We start from the raw sequence: 16,777 nt of genomic DNA, 5'->3' as shown, positions 1-16,777 counted from the left end.
AGGAGTAAATAAAGCTGGATAACAGTTGTTTTGTACGGACGGAGCGAGAGCAGAACAAGCTGGCCGGAGGGAGGGATGCGTCTCCACTCACGTAGCGTGTGTACTCGCGCTGTTCAACGCGGGGAATGAAAGGCGGGAGAGAGGGTGGGCGGAGAGCTCCTCCCTGCTTCCCTCTCCCGGCTCCTTTTTGCCTTGCAAAATGGAACTGGGTTAAGCCAGCCGAGAGCACGCGCTTTCCCCCTCCCCAGCCGGCCTGAGGGACCCCTGCCCCCTTTGTGCCTTTTGCCTTGCCGGAATGTCGCCAAGGCACTCGGCCGACTTGCCCTGCAGTCTGCGTCTCCTTGGAAATCCAATACCTCTGGAAATCTCCACGTTGGAGAAGCGGCAGAGACTTGCAGGGCTGGCAGAGGTGGCGGCAGTCCAGCATTGTTTCTCCCCCTCGTGCGTGTGTGTGTGTCAGACCTGCAGGAATGGCTAGTAAAGGTGGCGGCAGTCCGGCATTTGCGTTTCTCTGTGTGTCAAGCCCCGTGGGCCCGACACACAGGAGGGGGGGACGCCGCTTCCTTGCCAGCCATTCCCGCGTGTCTGACACACACACACACACACACTCACGAGGAGGGAAACAACGCTTGACTGCCGCCTCCCTAGCAGACCTTCCCTGCGGGATGTGCTGCCAGGTGTCAAGCCCTACGGGCTCGACAACACAGTGGGGATCGGGGGAGCACGACCGGTGGCAACTACCCAGCATCAGAGAAGGCCCAGCTGCGCCCGCGCCCATCAGCTGTTCGGCAGGCGAACGCCGGACCCGCGGCCGCGCCAACTGCTGAGGCAGCCGTGCGGAGCCCAGCCCTCCCTTCTCTCAGCAGCCTGTTCCGAATGAAGGGACAGTTCTTTTTTTTGTTGACTGGAGTATAAGCCGAAGTGGATTTTTTCAGCCCAAAAAGTGGGCTGAAAAATTTGGCTTATACTCAAGTATATACGGTAAATGAGTTTGGAGTTTTAGTGGGTTTTAAAATAAACAAACAGAAACCAACAATGCTTATTAAGAATATGATCCCACAAGACTGTGATATATTGACTAAAAAGTCTGGTTTTAGGGTTAAGAAAAAGGTGAAATATTTGGGGGTCATATTGACAAATACAAATACAAAACTATGTGCCTCTCTGGAATCATATTAAATGGACATTAAAATGGGATAAATTGCATTTATCACTATTGGCTATAATTTTTCTAATTAAGATGAATATCTTACCTATGATGCTTTTTTTTTACTTCAGACATTATCAATACTTGGAAATGATACTCCATTTAAACCAGAGGTTCCCAACCTATGGTCCGCTGCCCAATCCTGCGCTGTCGGCTCTTGGCCAGCGGGCCAAAGAAATGGCTTGCTGGTACATGCACCCCCACAGCAGCTAGTGGCCTCTTCGCACATGTGTGTGCATCCCCCACTCATGCTAGTGCCCATGGCCCCATTTGCACATGTGCACTGACACAAATGGTGACGCTAGCGCAGCATGAGTGTCTACAGCCCATTTGCGCATGCGCCACTAGCCCGGGTGGTTTGTGCGGCCCATGCATGAATGGGGCTGTTAGTGCTGCACCAGTATTTATTTATTTATTTATTTATTTGGATTTATATACTGCCCCTCCAGGGTCCCTTCCAACATCATCATCATCATCATCATCATCATTATTATTAATCATCATCATCATCGCACAGTCAGCCAGATGTTCAGACTGGATTTGGCATTTTTGTCTACCTATTGAGTCCTTACCAAGGACCTGGGATAGGCAGATGTGGATGTTTGATGGTATTATAGATATTGTTGCAGGAAAGCAGTTCCTAGTAAGGCCACCTTTTGCAATTGACTAATGGCGAATTTGTCAATGCCAATGGTGTTCAAGTGGTGCTCCAGTTGTTTTGGGATTGCACGCAAGGGGCCTATTACTCTTGGTACTACCCTTGCTTGCCTTTGCCACAGTCTTTCTATTTCTGTTGGTAGGTCTTTTTATTTTGTTATCTTCTCCAGTTCTTTCTCATCTATTCTGCTGTCTCCAGGCACTGCCACGTCCACGTCCACTATCCAGACTTTTTGTATTATTATTATTATTATTATTATTATTATTATTATTATTATTATTATTATTATTATTATTTTTAAAAACTACATGCTCTTTAATTTTGCCTAGAGGTTTTTTATTTATATTTATAACTACTAAACATGAGAGGAATATTCAAAATATTCAATATATCTATCTATCTATCTATCTATCTATCTATCTATCTATCTATCTATCTATCTATATCTATATATATATATATATATATATATATCCAATTGATGAAATTAAAGTCATTTTACTGATGTGTGCATATGTATATATACAAATATTGCATAAAAATAAAACATATGCCATAGCAGTTAGTCGTTAGTTTTGCTAAGTAAGTTACCTTTTACCAAGTGTCCAAAGGAAAAGTTTAAATAAATAAAAGGAAGCAGTTTCGGAATAATGATATTAGATTTAAGTTAAATATTTGCTTCATTACGTCTCCTGTGCTGTAACTGAGAAGGCATGCCTGGCATCCCTTTTAAAATATTTATTTATTTATTTAATTGTAGAGACCCTAAGTTCCAAATGAATGTGGGCATCATGCATGTATGGGGAAAAAAACATAACCAAAATAACCCACAATGACTGAATGTCCACCTTAGTTCCCTATACTATCAGAGTGGGAGCCATATGTATTTCTGGGGAATAATGTTCTGTAACAAAGAAGGCTTATATCCTAGGTCTGATAGATAGCATTGTTGAATTGAAAAGCCCCAGTGTGTATCCACATAGAATATACTACATTAATATTCAATCCACTGGCAATTATTTTGGTTCCTACTTATGTGGCTAAGGTAACCAGATTTCCAACAGACAAAACCAGAACATGTAAAATTATATATTTTGTACATGTATTAATTTTTAATACATGACTCAGTTATCTAAGAGTCCTAGGGGAAAAATTGTAGCAGCAGCAATATTTACAAAAACAAATAGAAGCTAATGTTAGTAAATAAGTAATTTGCAGTAATTCCAGACAGTTACTGTTTGCTAGTATATTTTTTAAATTATAGGCAAAGCAAATTTTATCCTTGTCACTTCTTACTATAATTCACTGTTTGCGATACTCCTGCTGTTTATTGATCATCTGGATGTTGCAATCAACATATGGTATCGTATGATGCTAACATTGCCTACATATGCCAATCAACCCATTCAGTTACTCATGCATGAAAGTTTCCTATGCTGCGTGCCACTTACTGTTTACACTGTGACTGAAAGCTGATTGGAACAGATTTCTAGAAATTGGAACATTTTTTGGTTTGTGAAGGAGGTAAGTAATAAAATTGCTAAGCACATTGGTTTGTGCTTAAATTGTAAGCCGCCCTGAGTCTTCGGAGAAGGGCGGGATATAAATGGGATTAAAATAAAATAAAATAAAAACCATGGTGTTTGGTCCCCCTAGACTCCCAGCATAAATAGGCAGAAAATAGATTTAGATCCATTATATGCCTTTCAATACAGCAAGTATTTCTAATTTCTAATAATTTAACATCTTTAATTTAATTGTTCTCTCTGTAACTCACCCACCCACCCTAATGCTATTAAAATGAAGAGAGTCTGTGATAGCTTTGAGTAGATTTCTATGTGAAATGAAGATGGATTTTCTTCTAATAATCAACTTCAGGAGCTTAGAATTCTTTATTTCTAAGTATCTCTCTTGCGCCAGTTTTATATTAAGCTAAGAAGAAAATCCCTCATTACTTGTAGCTTACCTATCTTTGAAGAAGCTGATAATTTCCCAAGTACAAATTTGGGCATGTTGCATGTTATTATTTTTTACAGTTTCATTTGTGGCAAAAGGCTTTAAGTTATTAAAAATATCTAAAACTCAATATTCATGCTATGCTTTATATATATATCTACTTATTTTTTGTGAATGAGAATAACATGATGATGATGATTTTATAATTTTTGCTAAATATATTAATTACCATAGTAGAATCTAGTGAAAACTAAAAAAAGAAAGAATAGAAAGAATGAAAAGCTGAAAATAGAAAAAAAGAAAAATATAGTGAGGAGAGAGAAAAGAAATATATGGAAGAGTGACTTTCAAATATAATCAGAGGTACAAATATTTTTATAACACTTTACCCCCTTTTAATTTATAGCCAATTATGTCAAAGCTCTTCAGACTGTATGTCCTCTTTTATATGAAGACAAATCCATAAAGCATCATGTTTTCAGTCCTGATGTCACAGAAAATTTCTTGTAATAACATTTCTATCTTTTTATCATTCTCATCTGTTTTTTCTTCAGTTTTGTGTATTTTCTGTTGATTTTTAATTATCATTTGATTTTGAGCTTCAAATTTTCCCTTTATATCCAAGATTTCTTCACTTACTTTCTCAAGTTTACTTTGTATTTTTTTATGATTTTCCTGTATTTCCAGGTGATTTCTTTCCAATGCCTCTTGATTACGTAGCATCATTTCTTGAAGCAATTTTAATGAAGTCTGTGTTTTGCTTGAGCAGTGCTTATTTTTCACATTGCAACATGGCTTCAATAGATCCCTGTGTTGTTGGACTAGATTGTCCTACTGAGGGAGCAGAAGAGGTTTTCTTCATAAATCTGGTAATTGTATTTTATTGCATTGCCCTGTACACCGCCCTGAGTCCTTCGGGAGAAGGGCGGTATATAAATTAAATTAATAAAATAAATAAATAATTAATAAAAGTTCATTACCAGATACTACAATATAATTTTCATTTCTTCTTTATCCCTTCTCAAGAATTCTTCAAGCTTTAATAAGCCTCTTTTGCAAATCCAATATAGAAAAATTATCCAGGTCACTCTCTTGGTTTATCATTTGTACATCCTTTTTAATTATTAAGGCATCAGCTGGTTTCTTTTGTGCAATCATTGTAACATCTTTTTCTTATCATTCTTGTAGTTTGTCATTTGTAAATCTACTTTAAACTCATTCTTAATCTTGTCAGGCAACACTTTCAATAACATCTTTTAGATACAGTTTCGCCAGTGATGCAAATCTCTGTCTCTTGACACTATTAATATTAATTTCTCAGTCCACTTTTCAATATTTTCGATGTTAGTATATTGTGCTTCATTCTGTAACTGTAAGTCAAATTTATGTGTTGTTTAATTTTAATCTTTCATAGCCTCTAATATCGAATTTTTAAATTCTTAATTATGTTTTTGTTCAAAAATATCAAAACAAAACACAGAAGGAATCTTTATAGTTAATTCCAAGATTATCTGGATCCTTAGTTTATTTGTAACTTTATGAAATCAAAGTTTCAATCACCCTTTTGCTGTTTATTGCAAAGAATTTTTTTTCTTAAACTTGTATCTAAAATTTATTTTGTTAAGGATGAAAGGAAATTCACCCAGTACCTCAAAACATATCAGATGGTTAGAATGGTTTCTAATAGCTGAAAAGCAGCTAACAAGCAATTTCTGAAAGTGATTAGAAAATGAAGTATATGAACTTAGAATCTTTTCAAAGGCACTGATTTTTGTTAGAGTAAGATGGCTATTCTCTCCTCTCCTAAAGCTCTAAAATCACTGGAGACTTCTATCTTGCATTCTCCTTATGAGGAACAGCTGGTCTACTCACCAGTTCTGCATTTCACCACGGTCGCTGGCTCTGGTTTTCACCAAGCTGTCTTCAGTCTGTCATTTCTTCCTCTGCAAATCCTGCTAATTTTAAGAAATTCTGACTTGGTCATACCATTTCTGTTTCAGACCCAGCCTAACTATAGATTTCAGTGGGTTCCTAGGAAATGGCATCCAAACAGTTTTTTCAATATTATGATAGGCTTTTGCTGCTAATTGGAAATATAATGACAGTGCTACAGATCTATAGTAAGCAGCAACAAGGTTTGTGTAACATTTGGAAAATTAACATTTCTGAAAGTGGTTCAAGAAAGCATTACTTAACAAAAAAAAATTGAAATTGAGAGGTCAAAGCAAAGTAAGAGATATGTAGGAAATGAAGTCTAGTTTATATCTGCAACCATGAGTTTTCAGTAGCAACCCAAGTATGCTGCTACTAGGTCTAGTTTTAAAGCTATGTTTTTACTTCAACACAGTATTATAATTTTCTCATTTTACCTTGTATGCCTTAAATAGTGATGTGTCCAGTGATCATAGTTCACGAAAATGAAATACTTGGTTAAACCGAGCAATCCATTGTTGACCTGGGTTGTATATTGTATGTGTCAGTTTTTATTAAATACAGAAATATGCCTAAGAATAAAGAATGAATGCAAACACTATAGGATATATTCTCCATAAACTGTTTTTAGAAAAGCAAATAATTTCAAGCTTGTTGCATGGTAACCCCAAAAACAAACATTTTCAGGGATGTTGCCTGATCATAATAACTAAAATCTAAATAAATTCTATTCATTTGCCAATATATTTGCCAGTATATATTATTTAATATATTAATATCAATACATTATATTGTATTTAATAGACAACATTTATTTAGCTCTAATAATTTACCTTCAAAATAGGAAAATCCTTTTAGATTTGCCCAGGCACATGTTATAAATGAACAGTGCAAAGAAATAGAAGAAAACAATAGAATAGGGAGGACCAGAGATCTTTTCAAGAAAATTGGAGAAATGAAGGGAACGTTTAATGCAAAAATGGGCATGATAAAGGACCAAAATGGCAGGGACCTAACAGAGGCAGAAGAGATTAAGAAGAGGTGGCAAAATTACACAGAAGAACTATACAAGAATGAGCTTAACGTCCCTGATAATCACAATGAGGTGGTCACTGACCTCGAGCCAGACATCCTAGAATGTGAAGTGAAGTGGGCCTTAGAAAAGCTGAGCAACAACAAAGCTAGTGGAAGTGACAGTATTCCAGCTGAGCTATTCAAAATCTTAAAAGACGATGCAGTAAAAGTGCTACACTCAATTTGCCAGCAAATTTGGAAAACTCAACAGTGGCCACAAGATTGGAAAAGATCAGTTTACATTCCAATTCCAAAGAAAGGCAGTGCCAAAGAATGTTCAAACTATCGCACCATTGCACTCATTTCTCATGCTAGTAAAGTCATGCTTAAAATCCTACAAGCTAGACTTCAGCAGTATGTGGATCGAGAACTACCAGAAGTACAGGCAGGATTTCGAAGAGGCAGAGGAACTAGAGATCAAATTGCGAACATACGCTGGATCATGGAGAAAGCTAGGGAGTTCCAGAAAAACATCTACTTCTGCTTCATTGACTATGCTAAAGCCTTTGATTGTGTGGATCATAACAAACTGTGGCAAGTTCTTAAAGAGATGGGAGTACCAGACCATCTTATTTGTCTCTTGAGAAACCTATATGCGGGTCAAGAAGCAACAGTGAGAACTGGACACGGAACCACTGATTGGTTCAAAATTGGGAAAGGAGTCCGGCAAGGCTGTATACTGTCGCCCTGCCTATTTAACTTATATGCAGAGCACATCATGAGAAAGGCAGGGCTAGATGAATCAAAAGTTGGAATTAAGATTGCCGGAAGAAATATCAACAACCTAAGATACGCAGATGATACCACTCTAATGGCAGAAAGTGAAGAAGAACTAAAGAGCCTCTTGTTGCAGGTGAAGAAGGAGAGTGCAAAAGTTGGGTTGAAACTTAACATTAAGAAAACCAAGATCATGGCATCTGGCCCTCTCAATTCCTGGCAAATAGATGGGGAAGAAATGGAGGTAGTGACAGATTTTATTTTCCTGGGCTCCAAGATCACTGCAGATGGGGACTGTAGCCAAGAAATTAAAAGACGCTTGCTCCTGGGGAGGAAAGCCATGGCAAATCTAGACAGCACACTAAAAAGCAGAGACATCACCCTGTCAACAAAAGTGCGTATAGTCAAGGCTATGGTCTTCCCAGTTGCAATGTATGCAAGTGAAAGTTGGGACCATAAGAAAGGCTGAGCGCCAAAGAATTGAGGCCTTTGAACTGTGGTGCTGGAGAAGACTCCTGCGAGTCCCTTGGACTGCAAGGCGATCAAACCGGTCAGTCCTAGAGGAGATCAATCCTGACTGCTCTTTAGAAGGCCAGATCCTGAAGCTAAAACTCAAGTACTTTGGCCACCTAATGAGAAGGAAGGACTCACTGGAGAAGAGCCTAATGCTGGGAAAGATCGAGGGCAATAGAAGAAGGGGACGACAGAGAATGAGGTGGCTGGATGGAGTCACTGAACAAGTAGGCGTGAGCTTAAATGGACTCCAGAAGATGGTAGAGGACAGGAAGGCCTGGAGGAATGTTGTCCATAGGGTCGCGATGGGTCGGACACGACTTCGCAGCTAACAACAACAACAACAAAGGCACATGTTCCTCTAGTGCCCTGTCAACTACTTCTATCTAGTCTTTCTTTGTGAAGGGATTCATATTAAGATCAAGGTTATATTTCTACCAGGTAAATATGATATATTTTGCATGTGTATCTTGAATTCATTTTTCAGTTTTTAAGAACTGAATGTAGTAGACCTTTGGGTCTGAATTCAGTATTAAACATAAACTGGAATAGCTGATTTCCCTTTAACTCTACAGCTTGTCATGCTAAATGCTAAATGTTACCCTCAAGAACATGTTTATATGGGGATTGGGAACAATGAATAGAGGGAATAAGGAGAAATTGATCCCTTCACTTTGGGAGCTGAAATACTTTCTGCTAAAGCTATAATTGACTCCAGTCATTTGTATTGAACTACACAAATCCTACACCTACATTCAAAAGTCAAGTCCATGATTTACAACCATTTAACAACTGTTCAAAGTTACGATGCTACTGAAAACAGTAATGTATGACTTGTTGTCATACTTTCAACAGTCAGAGCACCTCATAATTATATGATCACCAACTGGAATTTTTTCACCCAGGCTTCCAACAAGCAAAGTCAGCAGGGAAGCCAGCATGGAATATTCAAGTTGCAATTACATGTTGTCTCATTTAATAAGTGCACCTCTTAACAATGAATTGTCTGTCCCTATTGCAGTTGTAAGTTGAGAACCACCTGCATTAAAATTTATTGTCATTCACAAATTAAATCTACTTTTATTACAGAGATCCCAGAGGATCCTCTTACTGCAGAAGAATATTATAATGATACATTTGATTCCTGCTCAGAAACAAGCGAAGAAGCGGATAAGGAACAGGAAGAAATGAATGCATCACAGACAGTATGTAGAATATATCCACAAGTACAGGGGTAGGCAACCTCAGGAATTCTGGGAGTTGAAGTCCATGAGTCATAAAAGAGCCGAGGTTGCCTACCCCTGCACAAGTATATTCACTGAGTTAAAAGAACCACTTATACCATGAACTTACATAAAGTGAAATATGATTAGAATTGGGGTCATAAGTGACATCCAACACCCTGCATCATACCTAAAAGCACATTAAGTGCAATGCAGCATGATCACCAAGATGTAGATGTAGTTTCAAGGGCAGCCCCATGTATACCACATTATAGTAAGCCAAATGAAGGATGACTAGAACATTAAAAACTGAGAGCATCCAAGGCTACTGTTGGTGAATAAGTCAAAAGTCCTCCTAGCCACAGCTGCCATCTGTTCATTGAGCAGAAACATTTAGGAAGGCCTTTAGATTGCAGATCACCTCTAAAGATTAGAGTTGAATTCTATTGGAGTAAAAAATGGTACTTTTCAGTTGTTAGACCACAAACCCAAAGCCAACTTCTCTTCAGCCAACTTTCTTCCATCCAGATTCTGAATTTCTACTGCATTACCTGTTTTGATTAGGGCTGAAATATGTAATCAAGTTTTATTACTACCGTATTTTCCGGCGTATAAGACGACTGGGCCTATAAGACGACCCCCCAACTTTTGAGATGATTTTCAAGATTTTTCGTCTTATACGCCGGAAAATCAGCGAGCCCGGGAAGGCACGCCCTCCCCTCTCACTGTGGAGGAAGCAGGGCAGGCTGGCGTCTGGCGGGAGCCGGCAGGGCAGTCCTGTGCACGCGCATGCTCCCCAGCTGTTAAGGAGCACTCCTTAGCAGCTGGGGAGTGCGCGTGTGTGCAGGACTGCCCTGCTGGCTCCCGCCCGACGCTCTTCCCTCTTGAGGCAGCATCGCTCCCCGGCTCCTAAGGAGTCCTTGGAGATGCTGCCTCAAGAGGGAAGAGCGTCGGGTGGGAGCCGGCAGGGCAGTCCTGCGCATGCGCGCGCTCCCCAGCTGCTAAAGAGTGCTCCTTAACAGGTGGGGAGCGTGCGCGTGCGCAGGACTGCCCTGCCGGCTCCTGCCAGACGCCAGCCTGCCCTGCTTCCTCCACAGTGAGAGGGGAGGGTGTGCCTTCCCGGGCTCACTGATTTTCCGGCGTATAAGACGACTGGGCGTACAAGACGACCCCCAACCTTTGAGATGATTTTCATGGGTTAAAAAGTCATCTTATACGCCGGAAAATACGGTATATTGATAGTACCCAACTTTGGGCAAATACATTACTTTCTCTCAGCACTGGAAATAAACAGAGGAGAGACTCCTGAAGCAAATGAAAGGCCAAGGAATAATCTAATCAATGCACAATCTTCCTGATATTTTGAATTGCAGTTCCTATTATTCCTTGACATTGCTCTGCTGATTTGGTCCAAGTTACCTACTGGTGTCCAATAGTTTTGCAAATTATTTGCTAAATAATTTTATAATGAAGCCCTTCTTTATTCCTTCTGTTGTGAAACACACAACTACTCTTTTCCCCCACTCGTACTTCCCCTCCAAATCTATATCTGCTTCTGTGTTTCTGAAATAAGGAACCACCTGAATTTCAGTTTTGAAGCCTATTTTAGCTGTACCATTATTTGTCAGACTATATATTCTCCATTTTGTGTGAAGTCACAAGAGCTAATTGAATGAAGATGCAGAAAAAGTAAAGAAAAAGCCCAGTAAATTACATTCATTCAAAAATCCAGTCTAGTAGCAATCCCTGCATAAAACAATTACAGATAAATCAACATTGTAGAAGTTTAATTTCTGTACAATTTATATGTTTTCTTTCAGTATATAATTTTATATAGCAATAAAACAAACTGAACTGAACTGAAACAAAGTAGATGCCAAATTACTAGATAGATACTTAATATTATTTATTTTTTCTCTGCAAGAGAAGGTAACAGCGTTCTCTGCAAGAGAAAAAAAGTATATAAATACAGATATAGATACAGATAAAGATATATATAGAGAGAGAGATACAGATAGGGATACAGATAAATTCTTATTTTCCATGGCAACTGACATATCCTTTGGTTGCATTCCCTAACAATTAGTTTAACAGTTTTAACACTTTAAAGCTCAGCACAATGTTTTATATTTTGAATGAATGGATAAGTAAATATTAAATACAGCAAGATTGCAAATTATTTAAACATATTATATCAAACTCAGGCCTAATTTGTGTTCTTTGAGATTCAGCTGACTTCACTAGAAAAGTTAAAACAAAACTTTCCCTTTCTTCCATCGAATCAATTACAAATCAATTTGTATTTAGTTTTAAACTTAACTATGTGGTCATTAAGGGACGCGGTGGCTCAGTGGGTTAGGACGCTGAACTTGTCGATCAGACATTTGGCAGTTTGGCGGGTCGAATCCTGAGTGCCGCGTAACAGAGCGAGCGCCTGTTACTCGTCCCAGCTTCTGCCAACCTAGCAGTTCGAAAGCACGTAAAAATGCAAGTAGAAAAATAGGGACCACTATGGTGGGAAGGTAACAGCGTTCCGTGCGCCTTTGGTGTCTAGTCATGCCGGCCACATGACCACGGAGACGTCCTCGGACAAGCGCTGGCTCTTCGGCTTTGAAATGGAGATGAGCACCGGCCCCTAGAGTTGGAAACGACTAGCACGCATGTGCGGGGGAACCTTTACCTTTACCTATGTGGTCATTAAGAATCTATTCTGACTTGATGGCACGTAATAAATCAATCAAATAAATCATTCTTCTACTAAAGCAGGGCAATACAACCAACAATTATAGAATGATAGGCTGACTTGATGTTGATTGGCTTTTGGCCTTATTTCAAAGGCAAACTTTGGCTTCTTTCCCAGCATCCTGTTCCTTGAAGAGATGGGGAAGAGAATGCTAGAAACTGGGAGTCAGAAAGAAGTGATTGTCTAGATTAGAATCTTGACTGCAGATAAGGAAAAGAAAAGCAGAAACACAACTATTGATTAAAAGATACCAGAAATTTAAATACCTATGGTCTGAGATTTAAAGTCTAGGCTTCTTCCTCCTGTCTTTCCAAATTAACAAATACTTGGCTGCATTGTTGCCTGGGCGGGGGAGGCAAGGGGCAAATGAAAATCTTTGCTTCTTTTATACTTTCTATTGGATGACATTGCATTCAAATAAGGAAGTAACAACTTACATAGTGGTATCATGCAGATTTTAGTATTTTGACAAAATGTTGGTTTGCTAGAAAATGTTTTAATAGTTTAGGAAGATGGGATATGTTTACATAATTATCTCTCAGCCTATTTTATGTTATTTATGCTCATGTCTTTCAGCTATGAACTGGAATGGAACAACTTGCGCAGCCAACTTGCCATGGCCTACTCATTGCGGGAAAATTCACCGTGGCCAACTCACCATGGGACAACTCATCACAGGACAATTCAACAATTCAATTTAATTAAAATAATTAAAACTTTATTTTAATTTTTGTCATTCACCTTTCATTTTGTTTCTCGTTTGGCACCCTTTCTTTAATTGTTCTATTCCATCATTTCATCAATATTAGTGTAACTCTTGTCCCCTGATGAGTTGTCCCATAACAAATAGGCCATAGCGAGTTGGTTGAAGCAAGTTGTCTTAGACAGCCTTTACTTACTGCTTCTGATTGTATTAATATTTGCTTCTTAACTTATATTACTAATCTTCAGTAACTTACAAGTAATGGCATTACTTACAATAAATGGCATTGTTCCCCAATTTCAAAAATTTGGTTGAAACAACTAATTGACTATCTTCTTTGGCTAACAGGACAGTGATTTTGAAGTAATGGTCAGATACATGGAGAACATCGTAGATACCAAGTCTGGAGGTGAGATAGCATGTTCTTCAACACTTAAGTTTGATTATAATTCCAAAACTTGGATATTCTTGGCTTGTTGTATAAAATGCTGAGCCAATTTTTTTTTGCATGTAAAAGAAACTTGAAATTATTTATCTTGATCCAGAAGTGAGCACAACAGCCAGCCTAACAGAAAAACTCCTTAAAAGTTTAGTACATAGTAGATTTTCTTTCCCTTGTTGCTTTACTTTTAATAGAATTAAGGAAAAGGAGTTGATTTTTGGTTTAACTTGGTTTAACATAACTCATCAGCTGGGGATGGGTGAATAGAGAATGAGGAGAATTGACAAAGAAAAACTATAGTTGATGGCTGAGATCTCATTTAACATCCTGACTTTTGGTCTGCCCAGTTTATCTCTCCTAATATGCAGCAAGAACAGATTTATTGTTTTAAAAGAAAGCATTTGAATATATGCCTGCAAGGGACTTTTTTTTTTTAAAAAAAGATCAAATATGGGTTGGTTACTGGGACCAGATATTTTACTTTCAGACTTAGCTGGAGCCCAATGTCAGAGAACTTCTCTCTATTGAAATATGTTCTTTGGGCTATTTTGTGAGTCATAGTTACATATTGATTCCTATTGGTTAATTGGTTTGTTGATAGCAGCCATCAACACACTGGAAAAACTATAGTTACAAATAGATGATCTTTCCTTTTTCATTTCTATGTGATCAAAACTCTAGTTTTCAAAGAAGAAGAAAAAATCACATCCTACATTATCCCTCATATAAACAAATAATTTGTATGTAAAACTATGTATATACTCATTACATTTTTCTGTTTCAAGGTAATTTGTATTATGCAAAGTGCAGGAAATAGGAAGAAGCAATAACCCAAGAAATTAAAGATGGGGGAAAAATAAAATTTAGTTTATCAGATTTGCATCCTTGTTTCCACCTTTCCACATGGTGATTCCTAGATCTTGGTTTGTAAATTCTAAACTCTCTCTTCTTGAGATCTCATCAACTCCAGCTAAGACTCAGACTAAGTTACCAAGTTGATATCTTACCTTTATAATAGTATGTTCCTAATTTGGTATACATTTAATATACTCCAGCAGCTTGAACAAGGCACAAGTCACGTTAAATTTATAGTTTACAAATTTTAAGTCCTGGTTGTTATGGTACCAAAGCTGGACTAAATATTTTCTAGTATTAAACACTCATTTCTATTCATCCATGGTTAAAGTTATGGTTTCTGTCTATGCAAATCTTTTTCCAGTAATAAATAAATGAATTAGGTTAAGTAATTTCAAGAAATTATTCAATCAAAGGTAATATTTTATTTAATATCTTGGGATTTACTGTAAATAGTGATCACAGATGATGTTAGATTACATGCTAAAGCAAGTTATTTCTATTCATTAACATTAATAAATGTGAATGTTCATGAAATATTTGACGCTTGAAGTTGGTATATCTGAAGCAGTTTAGTTATAAAGAACAGTCAAACGATAATGCTTTTTCTTGTCTCTAATGTGGAACCATTAGATTAGATTAGATTTATTGAATTTATATGCCGCCCTTCTCCCTAAGGACTCACAACAAAAAATTTAAGAAACGTGGAATACAAAATTCAAAAAAGAATTAAACGGTAAATGTAATAGATACATGACAATTTAACTCAATAAAAGCCAAATTTAAAAAACATAGTCAGTCCAGACCCGCTTGTTGGAATAACCAGTCTTCAGGTCATGGCGGAAAGACTGAAGGTCAGGGGCCATCAGCAGCTCCGGAGGCAGTTCATTCCAGAGGGCCGGTGCACCCACAGAGAAGGCTCTCCCCCTGGGTGTCGCCAGATGGCATTGCCTGGCTGACGGCACCCTGAGGAGACCAACTCTGTGGGAGCAAACCGGACGATGGGAGGTTGATAATGGCAGCAGGTGGTCTCGCAAGTACCCCGGGCCTAAGCCATGTAGGGCTTTAAAGGTTATTACCAGCACCTTGAATCGCACCCGGAGGGTAACCGGAAGCCAATGCAGCTTGTGGAGGAGTGGTGTAACATGGGAGTATCGAGATACTCCCATAAGCACCCGCGCGGCCGCATTTTGCACCAGCTGAAGCCTCAGGGTGCAGGTATAGATGGCATCAAATCCATACTAAACTTTGTGGTTTAAATAGTTTCAAAAGTTATTCTACTTACAGACATACTGCAGGCATCATTTTTATTATCATGTATGTTTAGTGAATGTAAATAAATTAATTTCAAAATATTAAAGAATATTTTTGGCATTCAGTTTGCTGATGAAAGCTTGAGAGTGGAGAGGAAAATGTCATTATTCCCTCTATTATTTACAACTTAAACAAAGAGGTGTGCCAATTATATAGATACATTTGTACTCTCCCTTTAAATCAATGAAATAGTTTTTGAATTGCTAACTATTATGCAGGATTTTTTTTCAAAGAGGAAAAGTTCACATAGGGCCTGATTATATATCATGAAGTCTTTCCAAAAGGATTTCAAACATTAATAGGCATCTATTTAAATGATAAGAAAATGAGATTGGTAGTTTTACTTTTATGTCGGTGGGATAAAACTGAGGCCAGGGCTTCAAGTTAAAAAATGAAAACTTCGGATGCAGCTTGCTTTGCTTCTCCAGAAGCTGCCATCAAAATATGGTTTTTAATGTGACAGATGGAAAAACTTCCTAAATATGTGGGGAGTATATATAGGAATTATATCCTGAGTTACATAATATCAGGTAGATAGTTCAGAACAGGCTGACAGACATTCAGGAATGTGTAAGAAATTTAAATTTTATAGGACATAGCAAGGGAGCTTTTGTAAAGTACATGCCCAGTAATATATTAAATAGTATATCACTGATCACTGTCTGATATAGTTTTGTGAACCTGTGTATCAATTGCATGGGCTCTATTGCTATTATTCAGTAATAACTGATAAAAACATCTTGTTTGAACTTCCTTCATACCATGGCAATATCTCCATGATTCCTAGATGCTTGGTTGGAATGATCAGAATATATTCAGGGTAAAGACCATATTATTTATTGGAAGAATAAATAGTAGTAGGGTAATAATGATGACAACAAACAAAACCACTTGACTCCATAAATATCTGCTGAAGGAAATGATATATATATACATTTATAAAAAATGCATATAAGCCTCTTTTATAAAACTTTGCTTGGGGATGTACTGTCCCACTAAAAATAATTGTTGTGTTTCATGGACCTGTTAAACCAAGTTATATTAATAAACATTTAATAACCTAATTACCTTTAATTAATGCAGCATTTCCAGATGAAAAAGTGAATTGTTGCATACTTTTTGTTTGCCCTTGCATAATGCTTTGGATCTGCAGAATGCTGACAACAGCAAGCTGAATTAGATTGTGCATTAATTTGTAGGAACTAGAAGTTTCATTGAAGTGCCTCCTTTGGGACCTGTGAGATTGAGAGCTCTCAATAATACCATGGCAACAACCAAGCTGAGACATATGAAGGAGTAAGTCATCTTATTTAAATGCTAACAGAAAGGAAAGAGTTTGAAGTATTTAGTTTACTTTTGGTTTGGTTTGCATCCCACAAGCAAAGTCAATGGGGAAGTTAGCAGGAGGTCAGAAGTCACATCATATTTCATTTCTGGGGA

At 37.9% G+C, this 16,777-nt stretch overlaps 1 protein-coding gene across 2 annotated transcripts in view; it reads left to right on the top strand.

Annotated features, from left to right (window-relative positions):
- Window positions 1–16,777, top strand: part of NEK11 (NIMA related kinase 11) — a 108,863-nt gene that overhangs the window by 78,233 nt on the left and 13,853 nt on the right. Inside the window, exons 12-14 of one of the 2 annotated variants that reach the window (XM_083378423.1) lie at window positions 9,147–9,262; window positions 13,075–13,135; window positions 16,537–16,633. In XM_083378423.1, coding sequence (XP_083234549.1) covers window positions 9,147–9,262; window positions 13,075–13,135; window positions 16,537–16,633 — 274 coding nt within the window. Of the gene's footprint in view, window positions 1–9,146; window positions 9,263–12,599; window positions 13,044–13,074; window positions 13,136–16,536; window positions 16,634–16,777 lie in introns of those variants that run through there. The other variant, XM_083378424.1, reaches the window with a different exon arrangement.

This window comes from Vipera ursinii, assembly GCF_947247035.1.
Source record: "Vipera ursinii genome assembly, chromosome: Z".
NCBI classification, from domain to species: domain Eukaryota; kingdom Metazoa; phylum Chordata; class Lepidosauria; order Squamata; family Viperidae; genus Vipera; species Vipera ursinii.
The sequence above is the reverse complement of the archived record's forward strand: the minus strand, read 5'-3'. Positions and strand labels throughout refer to the sequence as shown.